This window comes from Centruroides sculpturatus, unplaced genomic scaffold (genome assembly GCF_000671375.1).
Source record: "Centruroides sculpturatus isolate CEXI.00-Female unplaced genomic scaffold, Cexi_2.0 scaffold7, whole genome shotgun sequence".
NCBI classification, from domain to species: Eukaryota; Metazoa; Arthropoda; class Arachnida; order Scorpiones; family Buthidae; genus Centruroides; species Centruroides sculpturatus.
Window position 1 is genome coordinate 1,233,469 of NW_019384510.1, and position 27,826 is coordinate 1,261,294.

The 27,826-nt window shown below is 31.4% G+C and overlaps 1 protein-coding gene across 2 annotated transcripts in view; it reads right to left on the minus strand.

The window, feature by feature from the left end:
• The window catches only part of LOC111622379 (protein kintoun-like), a 64,759-nt gene that overhangs the window by 3,673 nt on the left and 33,260 nt on the right, over positions 1 to 27,826 (minus strand). For both annotated transcript variants that reach the window (XM_023364738.1, XM_023364740.1), the window contains 2 exons: positions 13,956 to 14,032; positions 13,679 to 13,878 (listed from right to left, as the gene is read on the minus strand). In XM_023364738.1, the coding sequence (XP_023220506.1) occupies positions 13,679 to 13,878; positions 13,956 to 14,032 (277 nt within the window). The remainder of the gene's footprint in view (positions 1 to 13,678; positions 13,879 to 13,955; positions 14,033 to 27,826) is intronic.

Genomic DNA, 27,826 nt, shown 5'->3' on the forward strand with positions numbered 1-27,826 from the left:
GACAGCAACAGGCAGCTTGGATGTCATGTGCTGTGGTGAACAGGTCGTAATGGAAACTATGAAATTTGTGCAGTCTGTCATGTGCTAGTGCAATCCATTCCTTCTTCAGCATGTTTGCATATGTTCCTGTGTCCATCATGTCACACATCACCAGATAGTACTGAAGTTGTGCCCAACACACCTGGCAAATGCACACATTGACAGAGAGGTTGTACAGAATGAGGTCTTGTTCTCCAGCCATTAACTGGTGGTATTCTGCTCACTGTCATCTCATGCATTCTCTATGTTTCTTCAAAAGTTTTGTTGCAATGAACCAACACCGACAGCATTTACAGCCCAAGCTGGTTGCTGGCCTTTATTACACAAAACTAGATACTAAATAACCGCATGCATACACAAACTTAATCATTTGCACATCCCTGTCACATCTACTGTTCTTCAATTTGCAGGTGTATATGTGCATTTGTTTATGTGATGCAATTTCACTTTTAAGGAGTGTAAATAACAACTCATAGCATTCAATTTCCACCAGCAAATCAAAGCAATACTCAGAGAACAGATTAATAATTAAGTATTGGTTTGACATGTTGAAGATTTTGTATCCTTACTATAGTTTTCTAGCAGAAGAGTAAACATGAGTCAGCCTGAGCAGGAAGTGGGCTTCATCAGATAAAAGGACTGGAAGGAGAAATGTGGTTCCTCACTTGGAAGTTGAGGCATGGATCTGACATCTTTCAACCATTTTGTTTTTTACATCTTTAAAACAATTTTATTTCATCTTTATAATAAATAATTTTGTTATTTTATTTTTTCACAAATTTCATTAATTACTTTTTATTCTAATGTTCTCACACATTATTCACATGCCTCCTTCATACCTTTCATCTGCAATAGACCTTCCAGATTGGGCTGACCCATGTCTACACTTTTACAGTGGAGACTATAGTAACAAAAATGTTTCATAGTAAATTGAATTTATGTCTCATATCTAGCTGTATAAATTAGATATTAGATTATTATTGTCCTAACAGAAAAACTTTGACAGATAATCAAACTGCAACAACATTAATATTATATGCTGCATCATCATAAGCAGAACCAACGTTTATATACTTGCAATATGTAAATTTTTTATTATTTTTGTTGAAAATGAACAAGTCTATCTGATCAACAGCATTCCCAGTTAGTTTTATGATTAATATGCAAATCTTTCTTTTTACTCCTCTAAAACTATAATGAAAATAATTAAGGTTATAATGGATATGTTTTTAAGATCTAAATCTAAATTTATGTTTTATCAGAACTGTTAAAGCATATCATATCATTTAAGCATTTATATTGCATTTTATTTTTTATTTTTATTCTTACTGGTTTACTAAAATATCGCTACTTTAATTTGTATTGTTTACAATTATTGTGTTATTTTGTGTTTTCCTGTTCTAATACAGAAACTAAGTGATGTAAGTGCTGATGAAAATACTAATAATGAATTAAACTGAAAACTGTAAATGTTATTACATCATATGATCTAGTCAATGATTGCACAGTATAAAAAATAATTATATCTGTATTATTCATCATAATTATATTTGTATTATCAAAGATATTTTCACCCTCAATCTACATGACAGAACCATATCAACCTTGCTAGATTATTAAAAAAGAAAAACAAGCAATATTTAAGAATGCACATATTCTGTTATTTGTGCAAAAAGTTTCTTGTACTAAAACTATATTTGCCATTATTAGAAAAAATCTTTACAAACTCTCATTTTTTTGTGAGCAGCCTTTATCTTTTCTATATATTGTTATAAAGCTATTTCAAACCAGCTGATAACTAATTGAAGTATTAAAATAAACAGCTGGATTCTTATTGGACTACATTAATGCTAATTAATTTGAATAAAGGTAGGCAGTTAAGCTGCCATCTTATGTTAAATTCTGGAAGAAGGAATTGACCTAGTGGGACTTGAATCTGCAACACATGCATATCATACAGATACGTTGCCAGTTAACTATCCAGATAACTCACAGCACAAAATGGGAACAACTTAGTGTCCACAGCCCTCCATGCCAGATGTTAAGTCATCCACATTTTGCACCATGGTGACCACTATGGTTATATCTAAATTAATTGGTATGTAAGCAAAGATCAACGTAGATCCAGATAGTGTAATGGCAAAACATCTGTATGATAAATAGAAGTTGCAAGTTTTGGGCCAATCTTTTCTCCTACAATATTCTAAATTAAATTATTTCTAATTATTTAATTTAATATGAGATGGCTACTTCTGGACAAATTACTTAATTCCTTAGTATGGTCCAATAAGATTCTTGCTTATGAGTAAGCATAAAATTGCTTGAGAGAACACATCATATAGGAACACAACTAAGATGGAAACACAGGCTTTTATTGTTTCTTTCACCAACTTTTTAATTTACAGTTTTAATTGCATTTTATTATACTCCCTCCTTTTATAATTTACAAAACATTCAACTTTTTACACCAACTTTTAATTTTTATTGTTTTAATAGAATTTTACCATAACCCCCATTTATAAAATACAAGTATTTTATTGTACTGTACATTGGAATCCAGTTGTCAATATTATGTATAACATACATGTAATTTCTATCATCAAGATTGCTGTAAAGTTTAAAAGAGGACCAATGAGGGATATGTTGTTCAAAATGCATATTCTCAGAAACCAATATAAGCCTGTGTTTCCATCTTAGTTGTGTTCCTATATGATTTGGTCTCTCAAACAATTTTACGCTTACTCATAAGAATTACAAGAGCAAAATGCAATTTAGTACAAAAGAATCTTGCTGTTCATTGAAATATTAAAATATCTTTACTTTTATTTAATAATTACTTTTTATCAATATTAGAAGTGGAATAATGCCAAACATAATGCATTTGTTATTTTGAGAAGAAAACATGATACTAATTTATTATCAATTCTTAATTCTACAAATATGTTATCTGATAACATCTGTAGCCATGTCTTGTTATAAGCAATAAATGACCACAGGCTTACCATACTATTGAAGTCTTACATGACTATTGTCAAATTAATTTTCTTAAAAAAGTAAGTTTTAAACATTGGCTTGACTTTTCTCTATTCAGTGGTGCAATTAAATGTTAAGAATGGATCTGTCTAGCATAGGGGAAATCTCTTATAATTTCTTTGATTTTGCAGTCATCGTTATACAGTGGATTGCTATAGACCTTTCAATAGACCTTAATAGAAATTACTCTCTCAGTGTTCTTTTCTAAGTATTTGTTTTATTTCAGAATCTTTTAGCTTGAAGAGAGAAATACCAGATTTAATAAACATAGTAATAATATTAGCATCAAATTGATCAAGTTGTCTGTTTGATGAAAATGATTCATTAATGAATAACTGATTAAAAGTAATTTACTTTTTTCAGTTCTTTGTTCTTCAAGTGTTTACCAGTTGTAATATGCATCTTAATCTAAGTTTTCTGATGTTTTTCATGTACAGTAAGTCAATATTGCAAATCCTACACCTCACTATTGTTCCACCCATAGCTAACTCTGAGTATTCTTTTGCAACATCTCTTAGTTTACCACTTATCACTTCAGTTTTCAGCATTTTACAAAATTATGCTTTCATCTACGCCTGCATAAGCTTGATGTACACAGATCTCATTGTTATACATAGCCACCTAATCTTTTTTCTGATTATCATATGGTTCTTTTCTTCCCACTGTGAAATGGCACTGCTGCTTGTGAATTACATTGTGTCCCAAAAGTATATATAATCAACATTTTACTGCTTTTCAGAATTGTTAGGAATTTAAGAGAAATGTAAATGATTTCATTTGTATAGGCAAGTTATTTTACACTGAATTTTAATAATTTCAAAATCAAAGATCATTATATTAATAATTTGACAACAAAAATATTTTTAGCTATCCCAAAAGTATAGGTAATAAAACAGAACTGCAAAATTTGAAGCATAAACGATTTAAAATTATGAAAATAATAATAAATGACATCATGGGAAACTTTTACATTGTTTTCAAGTAGTAATTTGAATATTGAATAAAAACTTTCCAAAATGCAACATGGAAGAGTATTTAGTATAGAAGAAAGTGCAAGAATATGGAAATAAAAAGCAGAAGGCTATAGTGATAAGGAAATTGCTGTTTTAATGAACAGATCTACTACTGAAATTTATAAAATTTTAGAAAAATCATCACCAAAATCTTCTAAATATGAATTAAAAAGTCCCAAAATCATGTCTCAAAGGGATGATAATCAAATTGTGTGTCTTGTATCAGAACAGTTTGTCAAATTTTGTTTGAAAGTGAATTAAAAATATCAAAAAGCAATGATCATTGAAGAATTTCAACAGCTCCACATACGAAATTTGCCGCCCTGATGAAAAAACCACTGCTAACAAAACAACACAAATTGGAAAAGAATGCAGTGGGCTAAAGATCATAATCATGCTGTGAAGTGACCAATGACTCTTAGTTCTTTTCAGTGATGAAAAGAAATTTAATTTGAATGGGCCAGATAGATGGGCTCATTAATGGCATATTAGGAAAGAGGAGCACAGTTCGTTCAGTAGGCAACAGTGTGGTGGTTCTGTTATGGTGTGGGGCTGCTTTGGATTTAATGGTTTATCAAATTTAGTAATTTTAACTGATAGACAGACACCTAAAAGTTATAAAGAAGTACTACAAAATAATTTATTACCTAGTAGAGAAAAAATTGGAGGACCTGATTGGATTTTCCAACAGGACAATGCCAGTACTCATTGTTCGCACTCAACAACTAAGTGGCTCAAAGATCATATTATTCAAGTTATGAAGGTGGCCAGCAAAATGCCCAGACATAAATCCGATTTAAAACTTGTGGGTCATTATTGCTTAAAAAATTTACAGTAATACCCTGTACTTACGCGATAGGTAGAACTGAGCGATAACCGCGTAAGTCGAATTCATGTAAGTCGGGGTATAATNTACCTTAATAGAAATTACTCTCTCAGTGTTCTTTTCTAAGTATTTGTTTTATTTCAGAATCTTTTAGCTTGAAGAGAGAAATACCAGATTTAATAAACATAGTAATAATATTAGCATCAAATTGATCAAGTTGTCTGTTTGATGAAAATGATTCATTAATGAATAACTGATTAAAAGTAATTTACTTTTTTCAGTTCTTTGTTCTTCAAGTGTTTACCAGTTGTAATATGCATCTTAATCTAAGTTTTCTGATGTTTTTCATGTACAGTAAGTCAATATTGCAAATCCTACACCTCACTATTGTTCCACCCATAGCTAACTCTGAGTATTCTTTTGCAACATCTCTTAGTTTACCACTTATCACTTCAGTTTTCAGCATTTTACAAAATTATGCTTTCATCTACGCCTGCATAAGCTTGATGTACACAGATCTCATTGTTATACATAGCCACCTAATCTTTTTTCTGATTATCATATGGTTCTTTTCTTCCCACTGTGAAATGGCACTGCTGCTTGTGAATTACATTGTGTCCCAAAAGTATATATAATCAACATTTTACTGCTTTTCAGAATTGTTAGGAATTTAAGAGAAATGTAAATGATTTCATTTGTATAGGCAAGTTATTTTACACTGAATTTTAATAATTTCAAAATCAAAGATCATTATATTAATAATTTGACAACAAAAATATTTTTAGCTATCCCAAAAGTATAGGTAATAAAACAGAACTGCAAAATTTGAAGCATAAGCGATTTAAAATTATGAAAATAATAATAAATGACATCATGGGAAACTTTTACATTGTTGTCAAGTAGTAATTTGAATATTGAATAAAAACTTTCCAAAATGCAACATGGAAGAGTGTTTAGTATAGAAGAAAGTGCAAGAATATGGAAATAAAAAGCAGAAGGCTATAGTGATAGGGAAATTGCTGTTTTAATAAACAGATCTACTACTGAAATTTATAAAATTTTGGAAAAATCATCACCAAAACCTTCTAAACATTAATTAAAAAGTCCCAAAATCATGTCTCAAAGGGATGATAATCAAATTGTGTGTCTTGTATCAGAATAGGATAAATAAGTTTGTCAAATTTTGTTTGAAAGTGGATTAAAAATATCAAAAAGCAATGATTGTCAAAGAATTTCAACAGCTCCACATACGAAATTTGCCGCCCTGATGAAAAAAACCACTGCTAACAAAACAACACAAATTGGCAAGAATGCAGTGGGCTAAAGATCATATGCTGTGAAATGACCAATGACTCTTAGTTCTTTTCAGTGATGAAAAGAAATTTAATTTGGATAGGCCAGATAGATGGGCTCATTAATGGCATATTAGGAAAGAGGAGCACAGTTTGTTCAGTAGGCAACAGTGTGGTGGTTCTGTTATGGTGTGGGGCTGCTTTGGATTGAATGGTTTATCAAATTTAGTGATTTTAACTGATAGACAGACACCTAAAAGTTANACTCTTAGTTCTTTTCAGTGATGAAAAGAAATTTAATTTGAATGGGCCAGATAGATGGGCTCATTAATGGCATATTAGGAAAGAGGAGCACAGTTCGTTCAGTAGGCAACAGTGTGGTGGTTCTGTTATGGTGTGGGGCTGCTTTGGATTTAATGGTTTATCAAATTTAGTAATTTTAACTGATAGACAGACACCTAAAAGTTATAAAGAAGTACTACAAAATAATTTATTACCTAGTAGAGAAAAAATTGGAGGACCTGATTGGATTTTCCAACAGGACAATGCCAGTACTCATTGTTCGCACTCAACAACTAAGTGGCTCAAAGATCATATTATTCAAGTTATGAAGGTGGCCAGCAAAATGCCCAGACATAAATCCGATTTAAAACTTGTGGGTCATTATTGCTTAAAAAATTTACAGTAATACCCTGTACTTACGCGATAGGTAGAACTGAGCGATAACCGCGTAAGTCGAATTCATGTAAGTCAGGGTATAATTTTGCAATTTTTGTAAAATCCAAGTCAGATGTATGTAAGCTAATAAATGTTCTCGTTAATCTTATCTCGTCTTTGATTCGTTTACAATTACAAGAAATCGCCACATAGAGTCTCTCAAGTCTCCTTAGATATAACAAACACAGAAATCAATAACACAAAATAAATTGTAGCTATGTGTCGATTCCGCACGACACATCCGAACAATAGTGTGGGGGGAGTGAATAATCAAGAGTTGCATGGTGCTCAAACAAAAGACAAATTGACGAAATTTGAAAATCGCGTAACTCCGGGTTCGCATAAGTCGGGGTAGCATAAGTTGAGGTATTACTTTACACTAATAACAGGCATATTTCAATGGTTTCAGAGCTTAAACAAGAAATCATCATGTGCTGGTTTCAAATGGATCCAAAAATCTTACACAGTTTAATTAAATCAATGCCTAATCACAATTTTTGAAATCATTAAGCATAATGGTAGTTTTATTTCATATTAAAACAATTTTCATCAATTTATGTTATGAACTATTGCTTAAAGTTTAAACGTATCTATATTTTTGAGACATCAAAAAATAAGTACTTTGTGTTAACTCTTTATGTAACTGTCAAATACAGTGGAACCTCGGTATACGACCTTAATCCGTTCCTGGTGTTTGGACTTATACCGAATAGGACGTATACCAAACCAACCTTTTCCATAAGAAGTAATGTAAAAATGATTAATCCGTTCTCATGTAAAAAAAATGGCTGGATTTAAATACCTCGTTTTCCTGGCTAGTTTCTGCTTGATTTTTCATGAGAACAGCATGTATCCTTTTAACTTTCTCGCAAATAATTTCTTCCGATACGCTGTCGCCGGCACACTGTTTTTCAGTTATCCAAAGCAAAAGCAATTTCTCGACATGATCTAATGTCTTCGATCTCTGTTTAGAAATTGATTTAACCCCTTTCGCAACGTTAGCAAATTTAATAATGTCTTTATTTTTCACAATTGTCGCTATCATCGTTCTCGGAATACGGAATGCAACAGTTAAATCTCGAGCACGCGTGCCACCTTCATATTTCTCAACAATCTCTTTTTTCAGTTTCGTTGTGATTCTAGTCATTTTTTTTTATTTTTCTGTTGCCCTTTTGCANGCAAGTACAATAACCTCCAAAAGAACTCCTACCCAAAGGGCATACAAGCACAGACAAAAGAACAAATCCAGGGTGACTGTAGACTTCCATTCTTCCTCCTTCCTTGCTTTCATATCCCTATTTCTCTCTTTAGGTTAAGTTAAATTTAAGAGTTAGTTAAGTAAGATTTACATATGCAGTTAGGCTAAGAAAACTGTTATGCAACTATTCTGCAGAAAGTTATATTACTGAATTGTATGAAAACCCAACAAAGAAAAAAAAATCCTGACGTGACACACCTCAAATTTTGTAAAGTTTTACAAGAACAGTTGGAATTCCTTAGAACCTAACCTATTCGTCATGAATAAAGAAAGGATTGTGTAACCTAAAAAGTTGTTGTGTGCCTTTCCTTTTGTTTGTATGTTTCCTTCGTGGGCAATATCACATCACATCATGAACCATCACACTGGTGCCACAGCAACTACCTTTGTACAGTCAAACAATTGGCATTGATAACACAGCAGTACATTTCACTCAAGCTGTGGTGTCACCACTCCCCAAACAACTGTTTCATTTAATTAAGCAGTTGCTCCATGCATCTTGGACACCTATTTAAATTATACATTCTTATGAAATAATGTGTCCAACATAAAGAGGTTTTATTGTAATATTATATTTAAACTCAGAGTTAAAATTTTAGGTGAATGTACTACGTTATTGTAATTGAAGTATGTCTATTCAATGATGCATTAAATAACAGATTGTAAACCAACCAAATAATAAGCAGAATATTCATCTAATATTGTGCAATGATTAGTGAAAAATATTGCATTTGAGTTCCAGTTCTCTAAAACTTCAAAGCCTTTTACTAATCAAAGCAACAGCAAACACAGTGGAGGATGCAGATGAAGGGTATTGGGGACGCATTCACCCATTCTTTCTTTATTCTTATTAAACCAATCATTTGAATTACCTTTAGCTATGTAATTTTATACATCTTTTCTTTATTAGTTTTTAAGACCAATAATTTTTAGAATTTTTAGATGAATTTAAAGTGCACAGATCATAATCTAGATCTATCACTACATGTATACATACATCATATCTTCAGTTCTTAATTGACTTTCTATCTTAATACTATTGTGTGTGTTTTAATAAGTTTAATAAGTTACAAAAAAATTAGTTTATTAAAAAAATTACTCAACCACTTATCCTCAGCAGTAACGTAAACCACATAAAACACCTTATTTTGCCTAGGAAAATGTTTAACAATCACAAAGATTTTTCATGGCAAAATAAGATGTTGTATGTGGTTTAAAAATTACTTTTAGGAGCCGTCCATAAATTACGTAAAAGCGATTTTGGCCATTCTAGACTCCCACCCACCCCTGTGTAAGAAACCGTAATAGTTTCTTTGATCCCTCCCTTCCCTATCTTATGTAATATTTTGGCATGATTTTATAGAAAGATTTTAACAAAAAAAATGTTTTTTTATGAAACCCTAAAAACCTTAGGTCCAAAATATATAATTATTAATTAGTTAATTAATATGTACTATTATTTATAAAAGACTTTATGTGAACAAATTTAAAAATATAAACATTTAATGAATTTGAATAAACAATTTATTTTAAGAACTTTATTTTTTAATTATTAACATTATTATTATTATTATTAACATCATAATATTTATTTTTGTATTAATTTTAATTTTCGCAAAAGACGCAAAAAACTTTGCCAGATCGACTAGCTAGTGCACTTGTCAACAGAAACGTCATACAAAATAAAACAAGAGAAAATAGAAACCATATTCCATTGCCATATTAATTACATCTTGAATAAGGTTAATAAAATAAACTATATGCTGCTAAAATGTGCTAGGAGCATCTGGAGACTAAATCATAAAGCTTGTAAAATTCTATATAATGGGGCAATACAACCAATGCTACTTTACGCGGCCTCTGGCTGTGGTCATTAACTAGTAAAAATTCAGTAGCAAGTAAATTACTCTCTCTTCAAAGCCAGTCTGACATCAGAATTTCAAAGTGCTGCAGAACTCTTTTTACTAATGCCTCTCTGATACTAGCATAGTTCCTTCCTTTGCCACTATGTATTGTAGAAAAGGTTCTAAACTACTACATCAGAACTACAAACGTCAAGGCTCAACAACAGTCTCTACTTCTATCTATGGCTGTTTGTATGCTACCACAAACACCTTGTTTACAGGATGATTATCTCGGATCATCATCCTGTAAACAAGGTTATTTGGTGTCATCTGCTTCCTCCGTGGATAAACATGTGGACATTAATATCTACACAGATGGGTTCAAAAGATCCCTTATTGTTGGCTCAAGTATCTGTATCTTCCTGTAAACTGACATATTTTGCCAAAAATATGTTAGAAGGTACCAGATACCTCCTACATACCTCCATCTATCAAGCTGAAGAAGATGCTGACTACCAAGCTGTTCAGTGGGCCACTTCACTACCAAACAAAACTCTGTCTATCAACATTTACAGTGATTCTCAGTCTGTCCTAAAAGCTCTATTAAATCCCAATTGCAATAGCAATAAAATCACATATATCCAACATCATATTAAAAATCTTGTAAATAAGATAATTTTTATATTTGTTCCTGGCCATACTGGCATATTAGGAAATGAAAAAGCCAACTTTGAGGCTAAGTCAGTTGGACTACACTCAATCCCTCGCTCACGTACCAGCCTTAAAAATTATATTCATGACAACACTATGCAAAAGTGGTGGAATCAGTAAAAGTAGTTGAGCAGTAAAACTGGTAGAATAACAAGACTTTATTTTCCTAGTGTTGTATGTAGATTCTCATCACCACTTAGAGATGTAACATTTGCTACGGCTCAACTACTTACTGAGCATGGTAATTTTAGAAGCTACCTGGCGATGTATAACCGGGCAGAAACTGCTTCTTGCTTTTGCTCTACAAAAAATCTAGACACCGTCTACCATATATATGATCTATCATTGTCCAATTTATGATCGACATATACTTATTCTGAAATTAGAAATTTTTTGCTGGTTTCAGGTGGCCATATCCACTCGATAAGCTTGTTCAGAAATCACAATTTGATGCTTTTTACAGTTATGTTCAAACAATATGGAAGAAAAGACTATTTATAATTTATAATTTCTAGTTTTACATTTTNGTATAAACATATAGATTATTTATATTTTTGGGACACACTGTTCCAAATGAGACAGATATAGAGAAAAGATTAGCCAAAGAGTGCAAATTGGTGAAGAATGCTAAAAATGTGGTGGACAGAAAAAAATTATATTTATGTTTAAATATCACCAAAGTGTATTTAAATAATACACTTAAATGATTATTTTGTTTGTATTTTTTCCATAAATATTTAGATGATCAACTTCATTGACTCTGACATTGGGAAATGAAAATAATGAAGATGCCTTCATCATTTAACAGCAGCAGTGCCCACAGACTATGATAATGGGAGACACAAGCTATAAAAAAGAACATCATACATTATGCAAGGAGCTTCAAATTGTATGATTCAATGTTGGATCAGCACTCCCACAAGGTGGTGCCAGTTGCACTCTGCCTCAAAAACAAGGAATGGGGTTTTGGTCGACACATGACGAGGTTGCATGGGTCACTAGACAAATATCATTAATTAGTTTCTTTTATATTTGATGAACTGGCTAGAAGTCACAAGTTTTCTGTAGTTTGAGGCCTGCTTGGGGATTAGGAAGAGACAAAAAGGCAAAAAAGGCATAGGCACTTGCCCCAATATATGGGCATCCTTGTTTAACAGTCTGCTGTTCATGTATGAGGTCTGTTCAAAAAATAACTGAACTTTTTAAATTGGGCAAAAATGAAGTGTCTTAGTGCCATGACGTTGACAATACTGTTTGTGATAACCTACCAAGTAAGCTGCTTTTTCAGATTATTGATATCTTATTTCATTCCCACTTTATTGTTTTTTGAGTGAAAGGTATTTTAGTGTTCATGGCAATTTTTGCAATGTGCGATTTATGGAATAAATGATGCAATGTTAACTTTTGTGTGAAACTGGGGAAAACTTTTATGGAAACATTTCAACTTTTGAATCAAGCTTATGGAGGCAATGGTCTAGGTCATACACAGTGTTATGAATAGTTTATCCGATTCCAAAATGGTTATCAATTAGTTGAAGATGACCCTCAACCAGGAAAGCCTTCGACCTTAACTGATGACACTTGTGTTCAGAAAATCAGTTGCGCATTTTGAATTTTTGCCTCAAAGTCAACCATCAGTACTGCCAAGGTGTTTTGAAACAATTGTGTGAAAATATTTGCAAGAAGAGACCAGATTTGTGGCTAGACAACTCATGGTTCCTCCACCATGACAATACACATACTTAGCCATGTCAATTTGACAGTTTTGTGCCAAAAATCAAATGACTGTCCTCCCCAGCCTCCCTATTCACCAGACCTGGTTCCTTGTGATTTTTTTTTGTTTCCAAAATTAAAATCAGTCTGAAGGACACCGTTTTGACACAATTGATGACATTAAAATAAATCTGTCACAAGCATTGAAGGACAGTCCAAAGCAAGCTTACCAGGACTGTTTTGCTAAGTGGAAACACTGCTGGGATAAGTACATGAATAGGGGAGGGGTGTACTTTGAAGGGAACAAGGACCAATAATCTGTAACTTGAATAATAAAAATAAAAAAAATAAAGTTAGGTTATTTTTTGAACAGACCTCATATAATTCTTGGTAATCACACAGACTTGTTCTCAGTAATAAGCAGTTTCAGAAATATCAGAAGCAGTATCAGATTAATGATTATTAAGAAATACAAGAGATCATAATACAATTTGTATATCAAAGTAGCAGCATTTATTTCGATGTTCTGTTTGAAAAAAGAAAATGTTCACTTATATCTTTCTTGATTCTCATATTTTAATTGGTTTATGCTTTTCATAACTAACAGAAAATGGCATTTATCCATGTGATTTTACTTTACTGAATGCTGATAATGTGATATCCAATTTCTTATAATTGATTCTAAATGACTTTGTCTAATATGTTTCACTTATTATATATGAAAATATTATCAATTGATGCTTTTGATTTTCTGTATTGCTTTGCTACAAACAGTTTAAAGAAAGATGAATGAAACATTTACAAGTTATATGTTATGATTCAATTACTTCCAACCACTTAATTAAAAATAATTGGAACAAACAATAACATAAAACTGTTCCAAACAAATTTAAATCATTCTTAATCTTGATTTGACAATGTTCAGAAATAAACTAGTTATTAATGAACAACATTGGACTTGGAGTAAGTTTGTTTGGCTTTAAACAATAATTTTTTTATAAAATTAGGAGTTTTATAAATCTGGAGATAAAAGTTTCATCATAAAGTATTATTTACAACTCTTTCTGAACTTACTACATAATCCAATATAAATTAAATAGCTGCAATAATTTCAGATTTAATACAAATGAAAATACAGGTAGATGTTGGAATATTAAATTGTTTTATTTATACTTTGTACTAAAATAAATGAGTTTTATAAGATGAAACTAAAAGTTATCACAAACACTTACCTGAAAACAGTTTTTGCAATCTGATCGCTGAAACGAACACATTTTTTGGGCTTTTCACCCGAACTGTCAAATGATCCCACGGGAGTGCAGTCGTTATCTAGCGACGACCAAAATGTATCGTCGCTAGATTCCGATATGGTTCTCCAGTAACAACGGGGATATTTCAGAATTCCTCTCTTCTTCTGTAATGGACTCTGATTCTGAGAAAAAATAACATATAAAATATAAGAAAACAACAAACTTTTTTTGCATCATTGTTGTTATTAAATATCTCTACCTGATCCTCACTGGATCCGGAGGATGTTCTTAGTTTAGTGGAAGAATTCATTATTGTTAGCATATCTTGTTTGGATTCTAAAATGCATTTAAAAAATTAAAATATATTTAGTTTCTTTAAATTTCTATGAAATGTTTAAAGGTTACAATAATGCATTTTCCATGATTATCAATTTATAAAATATAATTTTAAATTGGAGACAGAATTTATTTTAGAAGTAATTCATCAATGTTAACAACTGTATAAATTTTCACATAATTTTTTGTAAATATGGTGAAAAATATTGATATGAAATTAAGTCAAACAATCTGTTTCTTATTACTCAAAGCATAAATGTAGTTAATGACTTCAATGATATTCAATTCTTTTTCTTGTGATTGACTTTTATTGTAAATACATTAATCAGAAATCTTGTAATATATCAGTTATAATATACTCAAAGTTTTTCTTGGTGTAACTTTGAATTTAATGATTAATTTAATATTATTATTAACATGAATTAATGACCAGGATGTATTTTAGACAGTCTGTTCAGTGAACTGAACTATCTGCTTCACATTTGGTAGCTAATCAAACTTTTCTATCAATGCTTGTAAAGATGTTTGTCTAGTAGAAGACAGGAATTTCATTGATGGTTTTTTTCCTCCTCATTTGTTTACTATTCTGGAGAATATTTCGTTTCCCACCTGAACTCATAAAATTTTCATTCAGAGAAGCCAAGAAATTCTCAATAGAGTTCAGTTGGAAACATTTCTTCTTGAACAGCCAATTTTCAACTCATCGGATTTTGTGAAAATGGTTCTTGTGCTGAGGCTAAATTGAGTCAAAATATATAACTGTCATTGTTTGGTTAATTTTGCCTTAGGTACAAAACAGAAGAGCTTCAATATACTTGCAATGTTAATATATGTTTTGGAATTAACTGCACCCTGTGAGGTTACATAAAAAAGTGTAAAAAGTCTCTTTGGTCCATCACTATCTACACCAGGATCTTTGTACAACTTGCCTTTCCTTTTGAATTTTAGATCCAGTTTATTTCTTTTCCCCTCTTCTAAAAGTATTTGAACTTCTTATTACAGATGAAAGGGCAATAAGTTTCATCATCCATGATATCCATTTTAAATGACCCTTTTCTTGTCTCTTTGAATGCCAAAGCTGCCTTTTGCTCTGATCTGGAATGACTTTGGGTGCTGATTTCTGGGACTTTTCTTCATACTCAAGGCCCTCCACAATCCATTTCATCATTTTGTCCAAACATCCAAACTTTTTCCTGCCATCCATTGGTAACTTGCATCTACTGTTGTCAAGATGTGCTCTAGAGATCTTTGTTTATTTTGGTTCAATGTGACAACTGGACAGCCTGATCCTTTCTTCCATTTGGCCCCATTATCTTCCTTAAGCTTCTTTTTTACTTTATGACCCATGAACAAGGAACCATTCTCAACAAACTTTACCACCTCTGAAACAAGTAATTTAAGATGCATCTCAACAAACAATCCCTTTTTGCCTTTTAACTTCTTGTTCACTGACAGTCATTTCTCACCTGTGATTATGTGATATTTTATTGTTGAATAAATATTACCACCAAGGATAGCAATCAGTTTCAAATCTCTGGTGGTATTTTTCAATTCTAAAGCTAATATTTCACAGGTTGCCAAACCTTGTTAGTTTTCTCTTAGCACACTACATTAGTAAAGGATAACACACACACGGGTATCCACAGAGGAAAAAGGAAAACAAATTTTGGAAGCCTGTAATCAGGGAGTCAACGATGACATTCAAATTTTGATCCAATAGTGGAGCCTTCATTATAAGATCAAAATTTGAATGTCATAAAAAATAGCCAAAAAGGCTTAAAAATGCTATATATATATATATAAACTTATCATTTACCATCAACTATAATAAAACCATGTGAACAAGTACAAAAATAGTATAAAATACTAAAAGCTTCACAAAACTATTCAACAAAAGAAAAATAAATGTAAATGTATAAAATGAAGCATAAAACACATGCCACAAGATAGAAACAGCTAGTAGAAAATATAAAATAGCAACATGAAATACATTGATATGTTAAAATTATATATATATATATGGCCAACAGCCACACCAGTCTTTGTGCCAGATGTAGTCTTCCATCTTCCAGCCCATATCATGTTGACCTTATCATTATCAAAACTTATATATGTATATAGTCATAATTCTATTCTATTTCAGTGATTTCCTCTATTTCTTTCTTCTATCCGTTCCTGGAACTTTCTGAGAGGACCGTTATTGCCTTTGGGTAGGATTAGCCATTCCACGAACAGGAGGAGAACGATAGGAGGTAGGGTGGCCGGGTGAAAAACAACTGATGAGTTGATCAGTTTTTGGACTGGAGACCAAAGGGGTTAGATGCATCTTTAAGAAGGTCGAAGGGAGATCTAAACGAGAGGATTGTGAGGACAAATACTGTTAAGAAAGGAGGTACGAAAGGAGATCCATACTAGCAGAAGGCTCAAAAATGTTTTTTTGAACCTCAGAGAGGATTGAATAGTTTGGTACAGGAAGAAGGATCATACTTAAGCATTGAATTAGGAAGAGAAGTTGAAAATCAACAACCCTGCGGTCAGCAAAGGAATCGACAAGACGGCAAGTACAATAACCTCCAAAAGAACTCCTACCCAAAGGGCATACAAGCACAGACAAAAGAACAAATCCAGGGTGACTGTAGACTTCCATTCTTCCTCCTTCCTTGCTTTCATATCCCTATTTCTCTCTTTAGGTTAAGTTAAATTTAAGAGTTAGTTAAGTAAGATTTACATATGCAGTTAGGCTAAGAAAACTGTTATGCAACTATTCTGCAGAAAGTTATATTACTGAATTGTATGAAAACCCAACAAAGAAAAAAAAATCCTGACGTGACACACCTCAAATTTTGTAAAGTTTTACAAGAACAGTTGGAATTCCTTAGAACCTAACCTATTCGTCATGAATAAAGAAAGGATTGTGTAACCTAAAAAGTTGTTGTGTGCCTTTCCTTTTGTTTGTATGTTTCCTTCGTGGGCAATATCACATCACATCATGAACCATCACACTGGTGCCACAGCAACTACCTTTGTACAGTCAAACAATTGGCATTGATAACACAGCAGTACATTTCACTCAAGCTGTGGTGTCACCACTCCCCAAACAACTGTTTCATTTAATTAAGCAGTTGCTCCATGCATCTTGGACACCTATTTAAATTATACATTCTTATGAAATAATGTGTCCAACATAAAGAGGTTTTATTGTAATATTATATTTAAACTCAGAGTTAAAATTTTAGGTGAATGTACTACGTTATTGTAATTGAAGTATGTCTATTCAATGATGCATTAAATAACAGATTGTAAACCAACCAAATAATAAGCAGAATATTCATCTAATATTGTGCAATGATTAGTGAAAAATATTGCATTTGAGTTCCAGTTCTCTAAAACTTCAAAGCCTTTTACTAATCAAAGCAACAGCAAACACAGTGGAGGATGCAGATGAAGGGTATTGGGGACGCATTCACCCATTCTTTCTTTATTCTTATTAAACCAATCATTTGAATTACCTTTAGCTATGTAATTTTATACATCTTTTCTTTATTAGTTTTTAAGACCAATAATTTTTAGAATTTTTAGATGAATTTAAAGTGCACAGATCATAATCTAGATCTATCACTACATGTATACATACATCATATCTTCAGTTCTTAATTGACTTTCTATCTTAATACTATTGTGTGTGTTTTAATAAGTTTAATAAGTTACAAAAAAATTAGTTTATTAAAAAAATTACTCAACCACTTATCCTCAGCAGTAACGTAAACCACATACAACACCTTATTTTGCCTAGGAAAATGTTTAACAATCACAAAGATTTTTCATGGCAAAATAAGATGTTGTATGTGGTTTAAAAATTACTTTTAGGAGCCGTCCATAAATTACGTAAAAGCGATTTTGGCCATTCTAGACTCCCACCCACCCCTGTGTAAGAAACCGTAATAGTTTCTTTGATCCCTCCCTTCCCTATCTTATGTAATATTTTGGCATGATTTTATAGAAAGATTTTAACAAAAAAAATGTTTTTTTATGAAACCCTAAAAACCTTAGGTCCAAAATATATAATTATTAATTAGTTAATTAATATGTACTATTATTTATAAAAGACTTTATGTGAACAAATTTAAAAATATAAACATTTAATGAATTTGAATAAACAATTTATTTTAAGAACTTTATTTTTTAATTATTAACATTATTATTATTATTATTAACATCATAATATTTATTTTTGTATTAATTTTAATTTTCGCAAAAGACGCAAAAAACTTTGCCAGATCGACTAGCTAGTGCACTTGTCAACAGAAACGTCATACAAAATAAAACAAGAGAAAATAGAAACCATATTCCATTGCCATATTAATTACATCTTGAATAAGGTTAATAAAATAAACTATATGCTGCTAAAATGTGCTAGGAGCATCTGGAGACTAAATCATAAAGCTTGTAAAATTCTATATAATGGGGCAATACAACCAATGCTACTTTACGCGGCCTCTGGCTGTGGTCATTAACTAGTAAAAATTCAGTAGCAAGTAAATTACTCTCTCTTCAAAGCCAGTCTGACATCAGAATTTCAAAGTGCTGCAGAACTCTTTTTACTAATGCCTCTCTGATACTAGCATAGTTCCTTCCTTTGCCACTATGTATTGTAGAAAAAGTTCTAAACTACTACATCAGAACTACAAACGTCAAGGCTCAACAACAGTCTCTACTTCTATCTATGGCTGTTTGTATGCTACCACAAACACCTTGTTTACAGGATGATTATCTCGGATCATCATCCTGTAAACAAGGTTATTTGGTGTCATCTGCTTCCTCCGTGGATAAACATGTGGACATTAATATCTACACAGATGGGTTCAAAAGATCCCTTATTGTTGGCTCAAGTATCTGTATCTTCCTGTAAACTGACATATTTTGCCAAAAATATGTTAGAAGGTACCAGATACCTCCCACATACCTCCATCTATCAAGCTGAAGAAGATGCTGACTACCAAGCTGTTCAGTGGGCCACTTCACTACCAAACAAAACTCTGTCTATCAACATTTACAGTGATTCTCAGTCTGTCCTAAAAGCTCTATTAAATCCCAATTGCAATAGCAATAAAATCACATATATCCAGCATCATATTAAAAATCTTGTAAATAAGATAATTTTTATATTTGTTCCTGGCCATACTGGCATATTAGGAAATGAAAAAGCCAACTTTGAGGCTAAGTCAGTTGGACTACACTCAATCCCTCGCTCACGTACCAGCCTTAAAAATTATATTCATGACAACACTATGCAAAAGTGGTGGAATCAGTAAAAGTAGTTGAGCAGTAAAACTGGTAGAATAACAAGACTTTATTTTCCTAGTGTTGTATGTAGATTCTCATCACCACTTAGAGATGTAACATTTGCTACGGCTCAACTACTTACTGAGCATGGTAATTTTAGAAGCTACCTGGCGATGTATAACCGGGCAGAAACTGCTTCTTGCTTTTGCTCTACAAAAAATCTAGACACCGTCTACCATATATATGATCTATCATTGTCCAATTTATGATCGACATATACTTATTCTGAAATTAGAAATTTTTTGCTGGTTTCAGGTGGCCATATCCACTCGATAAGCTTGTTCAGAAATCACAATTTGATGCTTTTTACAATTATGTTCAAACAATATGGAAGAAAAGACTATTTATAATTTATAATTTCTAGTTTTACATTTTAGTTTTCACTAAAAGCCGAATACTAATTTTATGTTTACTTAAAATATGTTTATAAGTTATAAAATTAAAATACAATGTTTACTTTGTATCATGTATTTTGGTTTATGTATTCTTAGTGTTATACAACCCATAGGAGTGGTGCACTTATTCTAATAAAAAACAAGAGAGAGAAACCACGACACAGCCTTTCTCCCATGACAAAAAATGTGTAGAGTGTGAATCTGCTAGCGTTATCAGTCTATATTAATAGAAACCACCAAATTGAAGCCATATTCAAAACGCCACCACTCAACGCGTTCAAAAATCAAAAATAAGAATATTATGTAAGACGAGATCTATTACCCCTACCCTTGAGTAAGAAATCGTAAGAAATCCTTGACCCCCACCCACCCCAAAATACCTTACGTAATTTATAGACAGCCCCTTACAAGTTATTCTTTACTTAAATTAAAAAATAAAAAAAAATTATTTATTCAGAATCATTTAGCTCTTCCATTCCAAGTAAATCTTCCCAATTGGAATCTACAGTTTAAATTATTAAATTTTCTTTTAATTCATATTTCAGATCTTATCTACTACAGTTATAATATGCTAAATGTAATTTTTATAGCTTTTTGTAGTGATGAATTAAATGACTTGTTTTGCTAATTTTCAACATCACATCATTTAAAAATTTTATTATTTCAAGCCATAAATCTGTTAATCTGATTCCAGGTCAGTTAATTATAGTTTTAATCGTTTACATCCGGGAATGAAAAATTATATATACTTAGGAAAGTCAAAATAAAACACAGCCACTCACAACTAGGTAAACTTGATTAAAAAAAACATCCACAAAACCAAACTAACAATCAGAAAACAGTGAGAGCTAATATTTTTGCCTGTGTTGAACCAGCATTATCAGGCTAAATGACTCCTAGCTGTTAAAACAATGCGGGATTGCAGTACAAGTGTGAAGAGAGGAGGTGATGTGAGAAAGAGAAGGGAGGGGAAGAAAATAGTAGCTTTACATGCAGAGGGAAGGAATCTACATCATGAAATTACCATGCAGAGGGAAGGAATCTACATCATGAAATTGACAGCAGTCATACATCAGCAACCGCACACCCTGTTGTATATAAGAAAATATGACCTACTTGAACCTATAACTGGTGTGTACAAAGTTTAATCTTCCAAAACAAATGTTTTCCTAACCATTTCTGGGTTCTTCTTCAGGTAAATCAGCTGGATTGAACACAATTACGAAAATTTGAACAAATCTGAATGCTGTTGTGTTTCAAATGTTAATTTTTCTTTTGTGGGGAACATGTGGATAATGCATTAATACAGAAAATGAAATTGGCCTTTACATGGCATGGCAGGCCTTACTACATACAAAGTGATAGCATTATACTATTTATTATGTGGTAAAGAAAAATTACTGGGGAACATGTGAGATTATTATAGATATTTTATCTCACACTCACACATGTTATGTATTTTGACATAACTTTCACTAACGTTTGGATATTGATCGTTAAGTTCAAGCACTTTCAAACTTGTCACATGACGGAATACGCAAACGAACCAAACAATTGAAACACAACAGCGTTCAGATTTGTTCAAAGTTTTGTAACCGTGTTCGATCCAGTTGATTTACCTGAAGAACCCAGAAGGGGTTAGGAAAACATTTGTTTTGGAAGATTAAACTTTGTATACACCAGTTATAGGTTCAAGTAAGTCATATTTTTGTTGATAGCAGTTTTTTTGCAGGTGGCCTTGTAAATTTCAACCTGTTCTAAATGTCTGAGAAGTTGTTTCTGGGTGGAGCTATGCATGGATGAAATGCATGTCTATGTCTGGGGTTGTTTAGCCTGATGATGACTGTTCAACATGGGTGTAAACGTTAGCTCTCTCCCCTTTTTCTGCTGGTTATTTTGGTTTTTATGGCTGCTTTTTTTTATTTAGAAAGTCTCAATAATATTCTGCTGGAAGCTGAATTCCAGCATGATATTAATATAATTAAGAGTTTTCAAATCTAAAGATTCAATTTCAGAAGTGGACAGCCAGATGGATAAAAGTTGTCAGCCTTGCCATTTTGACAGATCTGAATCAAGTCTTCAGAAATTTTCATAAATAGTTTTATCCCGATATATTGTCCCTCATCCTTCACCTATCCAGTAATTGTGAACATATATGATGGGCATAAAAAATGGTTCTCTAGTGCTAAAATACTTCAATTATATATATTTACAATCTGAAGTTATGGTCCATTTGAGAGCTGAGAGAAATTTTTATTTATTTAGTGTATGGCTTATACATGACATAAACAAAGCATAACAAAATGGAGTAATTCAAAATTAGAAATGAAACAGGAGAATAAGAAGCAGTAAATCTATGTACAATTAAACAATTATAAAACTGTACAATTATGTGACTGCACATATACACAAGAATATAAAGAGCGTTCAGAGCTGTAGATCCAACTCGATTATCCACTTTATGGCTTCTGAGGTGGACATTAGTATGTCACTCCATTCTCCTGGATAAGCCCACAGTCTACACTCACGTGCAATGTGCTCAACAGTCTGATGTGGAGCACCATAGTCACACTCCAGGCTTGGAACCTTTTTCCATTTGAACAAAGTCTCTACATCTGCCATGGCCCATCTTGACACGGCTTAATACAATCCATGTTTTGCGAGGTAAGTCAAATCCCTGGACTTTTTCTCCGCGACAGAACAGACCACACAAGTGGGGCCCCGTTCCTGTTTCTCAGCAGTTTTTCCACAATGTCATGTAGTCATCGTCAGTTATGGCCATGTCTTTAGCTGCCTGAAGGGTTGGATTCCGAGATGCCAGGGATTGGTGTTGCTCACCTCCGTAGGTTTAGCCATAAAGTACCCTACACGTGACCCCTGGGTGGTGCTAAGGGAGCAACAGTCTTTTGGCTGCCAGTCTATCTGAAAAGATCTCCTGGCTACTCACACAACACCATAAACTTTCAAAAACAGTTTTTTCTGAGAGCAATAGTTACTCTTGAGTAGTTTCTAGGGTGGTAGGTCCACTAGAGAGTCGCTTTATTCTCACCAGTTCTGCTGAGAGTGAAATTCAAACATTATGTCTCAAAGTTGCATCCACTTATTAATTAAATGAGTGTTTATTGACTTAGCTGATAATAAAATAAGCCAATGGCACAGTGCATTTTATTATTATTATGTAACTGTAACTAAAGTTAGTGCAACTTTAAACTTAAAATCTGTCCTCACTGGAGACAGTTCTGACTAAGGCAATGGATACAGCATTATAAAACTGGAATTTGTTCATCAATAATCAATGAATTGAACACAGATGCTCAACAATTTAGAAATTTTTCAAAATGTCAGCAGAGTAAGTTAATTATTGATACATTTAATTGACCCTATTTAAGGCAAAACATTAGATTTTGATGACAGTAATAGTGACTAATATTTTCAAGCATTAAGTAAATGAAAGTTTTCAGATACATATTTTCTTAAATATTTATTATTATAGGTATGATGCTTTACAGGAGATTCATACAGTATCTACTTTTCATAGGCCCAGCACTAGCTGAGCAGATAAAACCATTCAACACTAGTAGTTGGTTGGGTCACATCTGATCAACAGGCTGTCCACATATAACTTTTTTAGGTTTTATTCACATGTCTAACACCAAAGTAAAGACCAGTTTCCAAGAAAGGCCTTCAGGGACATTCCTTTGTAGATAACCCAATGTTGAATTGCCTTATTCCATCAATCCAATCCAATTTAATCCTTTATCTTCCAATCATTATACACTTTTTGCTTCTTATGAACAGTCATCTCTAACTGAGAGCACTGATAGTTAGGTGAGACAGTTTTGTATAACACGGATTTGCATAACACGGCAATTTTTTGGAACGTAACTCTCATGTTATATGGGGGTTACCTGTATTAGAAAACAAATCCAATTCAATCTAGTTTTCTTGTAGCTAAAACTTATTATAAAACTAATACCTTTGGATTCAACAAGTATATCCAGAAGCACCAGAAAAATTTCCACTCTCAAGGAAAACAGTTTAAATCACTTTATAATTGAGGCATATAAGAAATAAGCATGTATTTTTAATACAACATTACCAAAGATTAACATAAAGTAGATCTGTTCAATTAAAAAAAAATTATGACATGACTTCTGTTGTAAGTTTCCAATGATTCCTTTATTAATTGCTTAATTACTTACATTAGATAACATATTATACATTTTAACATACATTATTATTATTATGAACTTTTACAAAACTGTAAGCAAATACACAAATAAAAAAATATTAGCACGTCACAACATGAAACTAAGAACTACACAAGCCTATTGCAAATTAGTCTATCATACAACCATCAAAAAACATTCCGCTACAATAAAATTTGTAACAAATAGATAGTATATTATCCTTTTTATATCTTTTAACCCTATTAAACTAAGCTATTTTCAGAAACAATTTCAAGAGCTGTTATTTTATACTTCATTTATATCTTTTCATTCAAGTTTAAACACTTTGTTATAGTATGAAATTAGAAACAAAAATTAATTTTATGTAAAAATTTTCAATATGACATGGTCCAAAGATTTATTATTTTACTGTAAAAATATTAAAGGATCCTCTAAGAGAATCAACATCTTTTTTTCCTTAGAAGAGACATTACTATTATCATTTTATTTTAGAAAAATAGAAAGAATCCACTTAGAAAAGGCATGTTAATTTTAGAGGATACTTTATTATTTAACTAAAAGATTTACATATTTATAAAATTAAGTCAATTAATTTATTAAATGACAAGACAGTTTATATTTATGCTAACTTTTCCATGAAAATATAAAAAAAAAACTAAATTTTTTTGTAAATTATAAGATTATAAACAAAGCAAAATTATTTGTTTGAACATTAGTTTAAAAAATTAAATATCAGTTTTAATGACTTAAATCAAACTTTATCAATTTAGAAATATACAATTTAAATTTTATATATACAGAGAAAAGTATAAAACATTTGTAAATCCAGTCCCAACAATATGATAATGCTCAGGTCTACTGATTAAAATTCTTTCTACTCCCTCACAGGTAAATTTATATTCAGATATGAATCTACATATTCTCTGTACATAGATACAATTATTATTTTATCAGATTGATATATGTAAATTTGTGTTTTCACAAATTATAAATAGTTAAGTTAACCCACTTCTGATTTGATTAAATCTGACTCGTAAGTCAGTAAGGTCAGAACCTTACTGATTTAAGAGTCAGATTTAATCAAATCAGAAGTGGGTTTTGCATGTTTGGGTTTGCATGTTGTTTTGAAAATAGCATCATTGATATACTATAATAAAAATTTAGCACTGTTATTTGACTAAAATATTATTCATTATAACAAAAATGCAAGTAAAACAGTTTAACTATAGTTTAATGTTTTTTCTGTTAATTGTAAAAGGTTGCATAATTATCTGAAACTCCTTTACTTGTTATATAAATTTATGCAGAATTTTGTTTCATGCAGTACCTGATGACATACAAATTATACCATACTATGTAAAACAAGACAGTAGTATACTGTACATTGCCAAATAAAATATAATTATTTGGATGTTCTGTTATACACGGAAAAAAATATGTATTTTTTAAACTTAATTTCTTTTGATTTTTCAAAAGAATAATTATAAATCAGAGTAATTTAGAAAACTGCCTAAAAAAACTGTCAAGTAATATGTGCTGTTTAAATGTAATAACTGATTTAACTTCAAAATGTAAGCAATTAATATTTAAAATTATTAACATATAATTTCATCAGAATTATGTTTTTTAAAGTTTTGTTTAAAAAGTATTAAGAGATATGCTTCATAAATCATAACTGCATTTCTTGAATATGTATATAGGTGCAAATTGACACAAGTTAAGATAGATCATCCCGTAGAAAGTTAAAATTGAACAAATATCGTCTGTAAAATATAAATAGTATTTGATATATAACAAATATAGTCTGTATAATATAAATAGTCATTGATATGTTGCTTAATTAATTTCTCCTAATTTTAATTAACATAAAATTTATATTTACTGTATCAGAAGATAAATTAAAAATAACTACAATAATTAGAAAGAGCAAATCACATGACATGTAGATGTTTCTCAGTGTGTTTCTTTTAATTTCTTAAGTTAATGATTAAAACAAGATTGTGTTAGTGACAATTTCAGTATACTTTATATAAAGAAATCAACACAAATACAGAATTTTAAATAACATTGCTATAAATAGTTAGTCATTTGATTGATGATACATCAAAATATCTTTTGTATATGAAGAGCTTGCTATATTAAGATATATCTGTTACACCTGCAAGAGAAACAAATACAAAAAAAAAAAAATCAGTATTTATAAAAATGGATTTGTGATCTGAATTACTGTGAATAGCTAGTGCAAGTCATGAAAAATCTTATTAAAAGAAAACAATAGTAAGAAAAAACAAATTTATGAATGCATTGTATATATATTACGAGATAATATATGAATTTCTAATATTAAAATCAAAACAGTATGCAGCATAACTATTAACACATTTACTAAATATTGTGTAATACAGTATCAATATGTTTTAAATAATTTAAATGAAAACAAACTGTAAAGTACCATATTTTCATTGATTCTAGAATGCTTCTTTAGACACGGAAAATAAGTAAAATATATATCATGGAATCAAGAAAATACAGTACTGTATTAGGATTTCTGTCATAATCTTTCTATTATAAAAAAATTATTTGATAAATAGATTGTTAAAAAATATTTTGCTTTTTTTTTAATGGATAGCACAGAGCTGATAAAGAATTAAAATGTTAATTAGTGTGTTCAAATTTTGCTCTTTTTAGATTACAAAAATTTGGAAGATTTTTGTTCAGAAAACTTCTGAAGTAAGAGTCCAAAGGTATTATTTAATGCATCTTTTCCAATTGTGTATATTATATACAAGATTCACAGTACAGTCCTTATACATCTACATCTGATAAACACAGACGGCTACAGATATGAATGTGATGTACAGTAGTCACCAGTTAGATCAGGTTGCAGTTAACATGTCATCCAATAAATAGGTTTAAAAAAAAAGTAGCTTTGATTCATTGCATGAATGTTTTACATAATTTAGAACAAATATACAGTAATTAATCTTTATTTTTGCTAAATATCAACTTGATATCTTGCAAGTTTAACAAAAGTGAGCCAGTCAAACTTGAGTCACAAGCATCAAAAAACATAGATCACTGCATCACTCCCATCAATGAACATAGACCAGCCAATAATTTGTATTTAAATAATGTTATAATTGCAGTATTTCTAAAAGAACTGATTATTTTAGCCTAACTTTAGTCTGCAGTAATCCTGTGAATAATATAAGGCTTTTTTAGTTTTATTTACAAACCTTTGCATTTTGTCTACAATGACCAGTGGAAAAGCTGTTTCAGAAGATTTAAGGAATGCTATCATTGCTAAACAAAGTCGTGGCATGTCTGAGAGAGCTATTAGAAAAGAGCTAATGCTAATCAAGACAACAGTGCACCAGATTATTGTTTATTAAAGTAACCACAGCCATGTTATACCTAACAAAGCTGCTGGACATCAGTGAAAAATTTCAAAAGTTGACGATAGGAGTTTTAAATGAATCGTAAAAAATTACTGTGCCACAGACATTGAATGTAACTATAATATAGAATGATACAACTGGAAAAAATGTATCTGTTTTGACAGCTTGCAGGAGACTGCAAAAAATGCATTTCCAGTTCTATGCAGCATGTGAAAAACCTTTGCTAACAGCACATCAAAAGAAGAAACAGATATAGTGAGCCAAAGAACATCTTTCCTGGTCTCAACAAAAGTGGCATGAAATTCTGTGGTCTGATAAATCAAACTTTGAATTATCAGCAACAGACAAAAGGAAACGTGTCATTCGATCTGCCAGTCAAGCTAATGAGCCATCATTGTTATATCACTCAGTGAAGTTTCCTGCCAGCTTCATGGATGTATGAGTGCCAGTGGTATGCGTCACTTGACA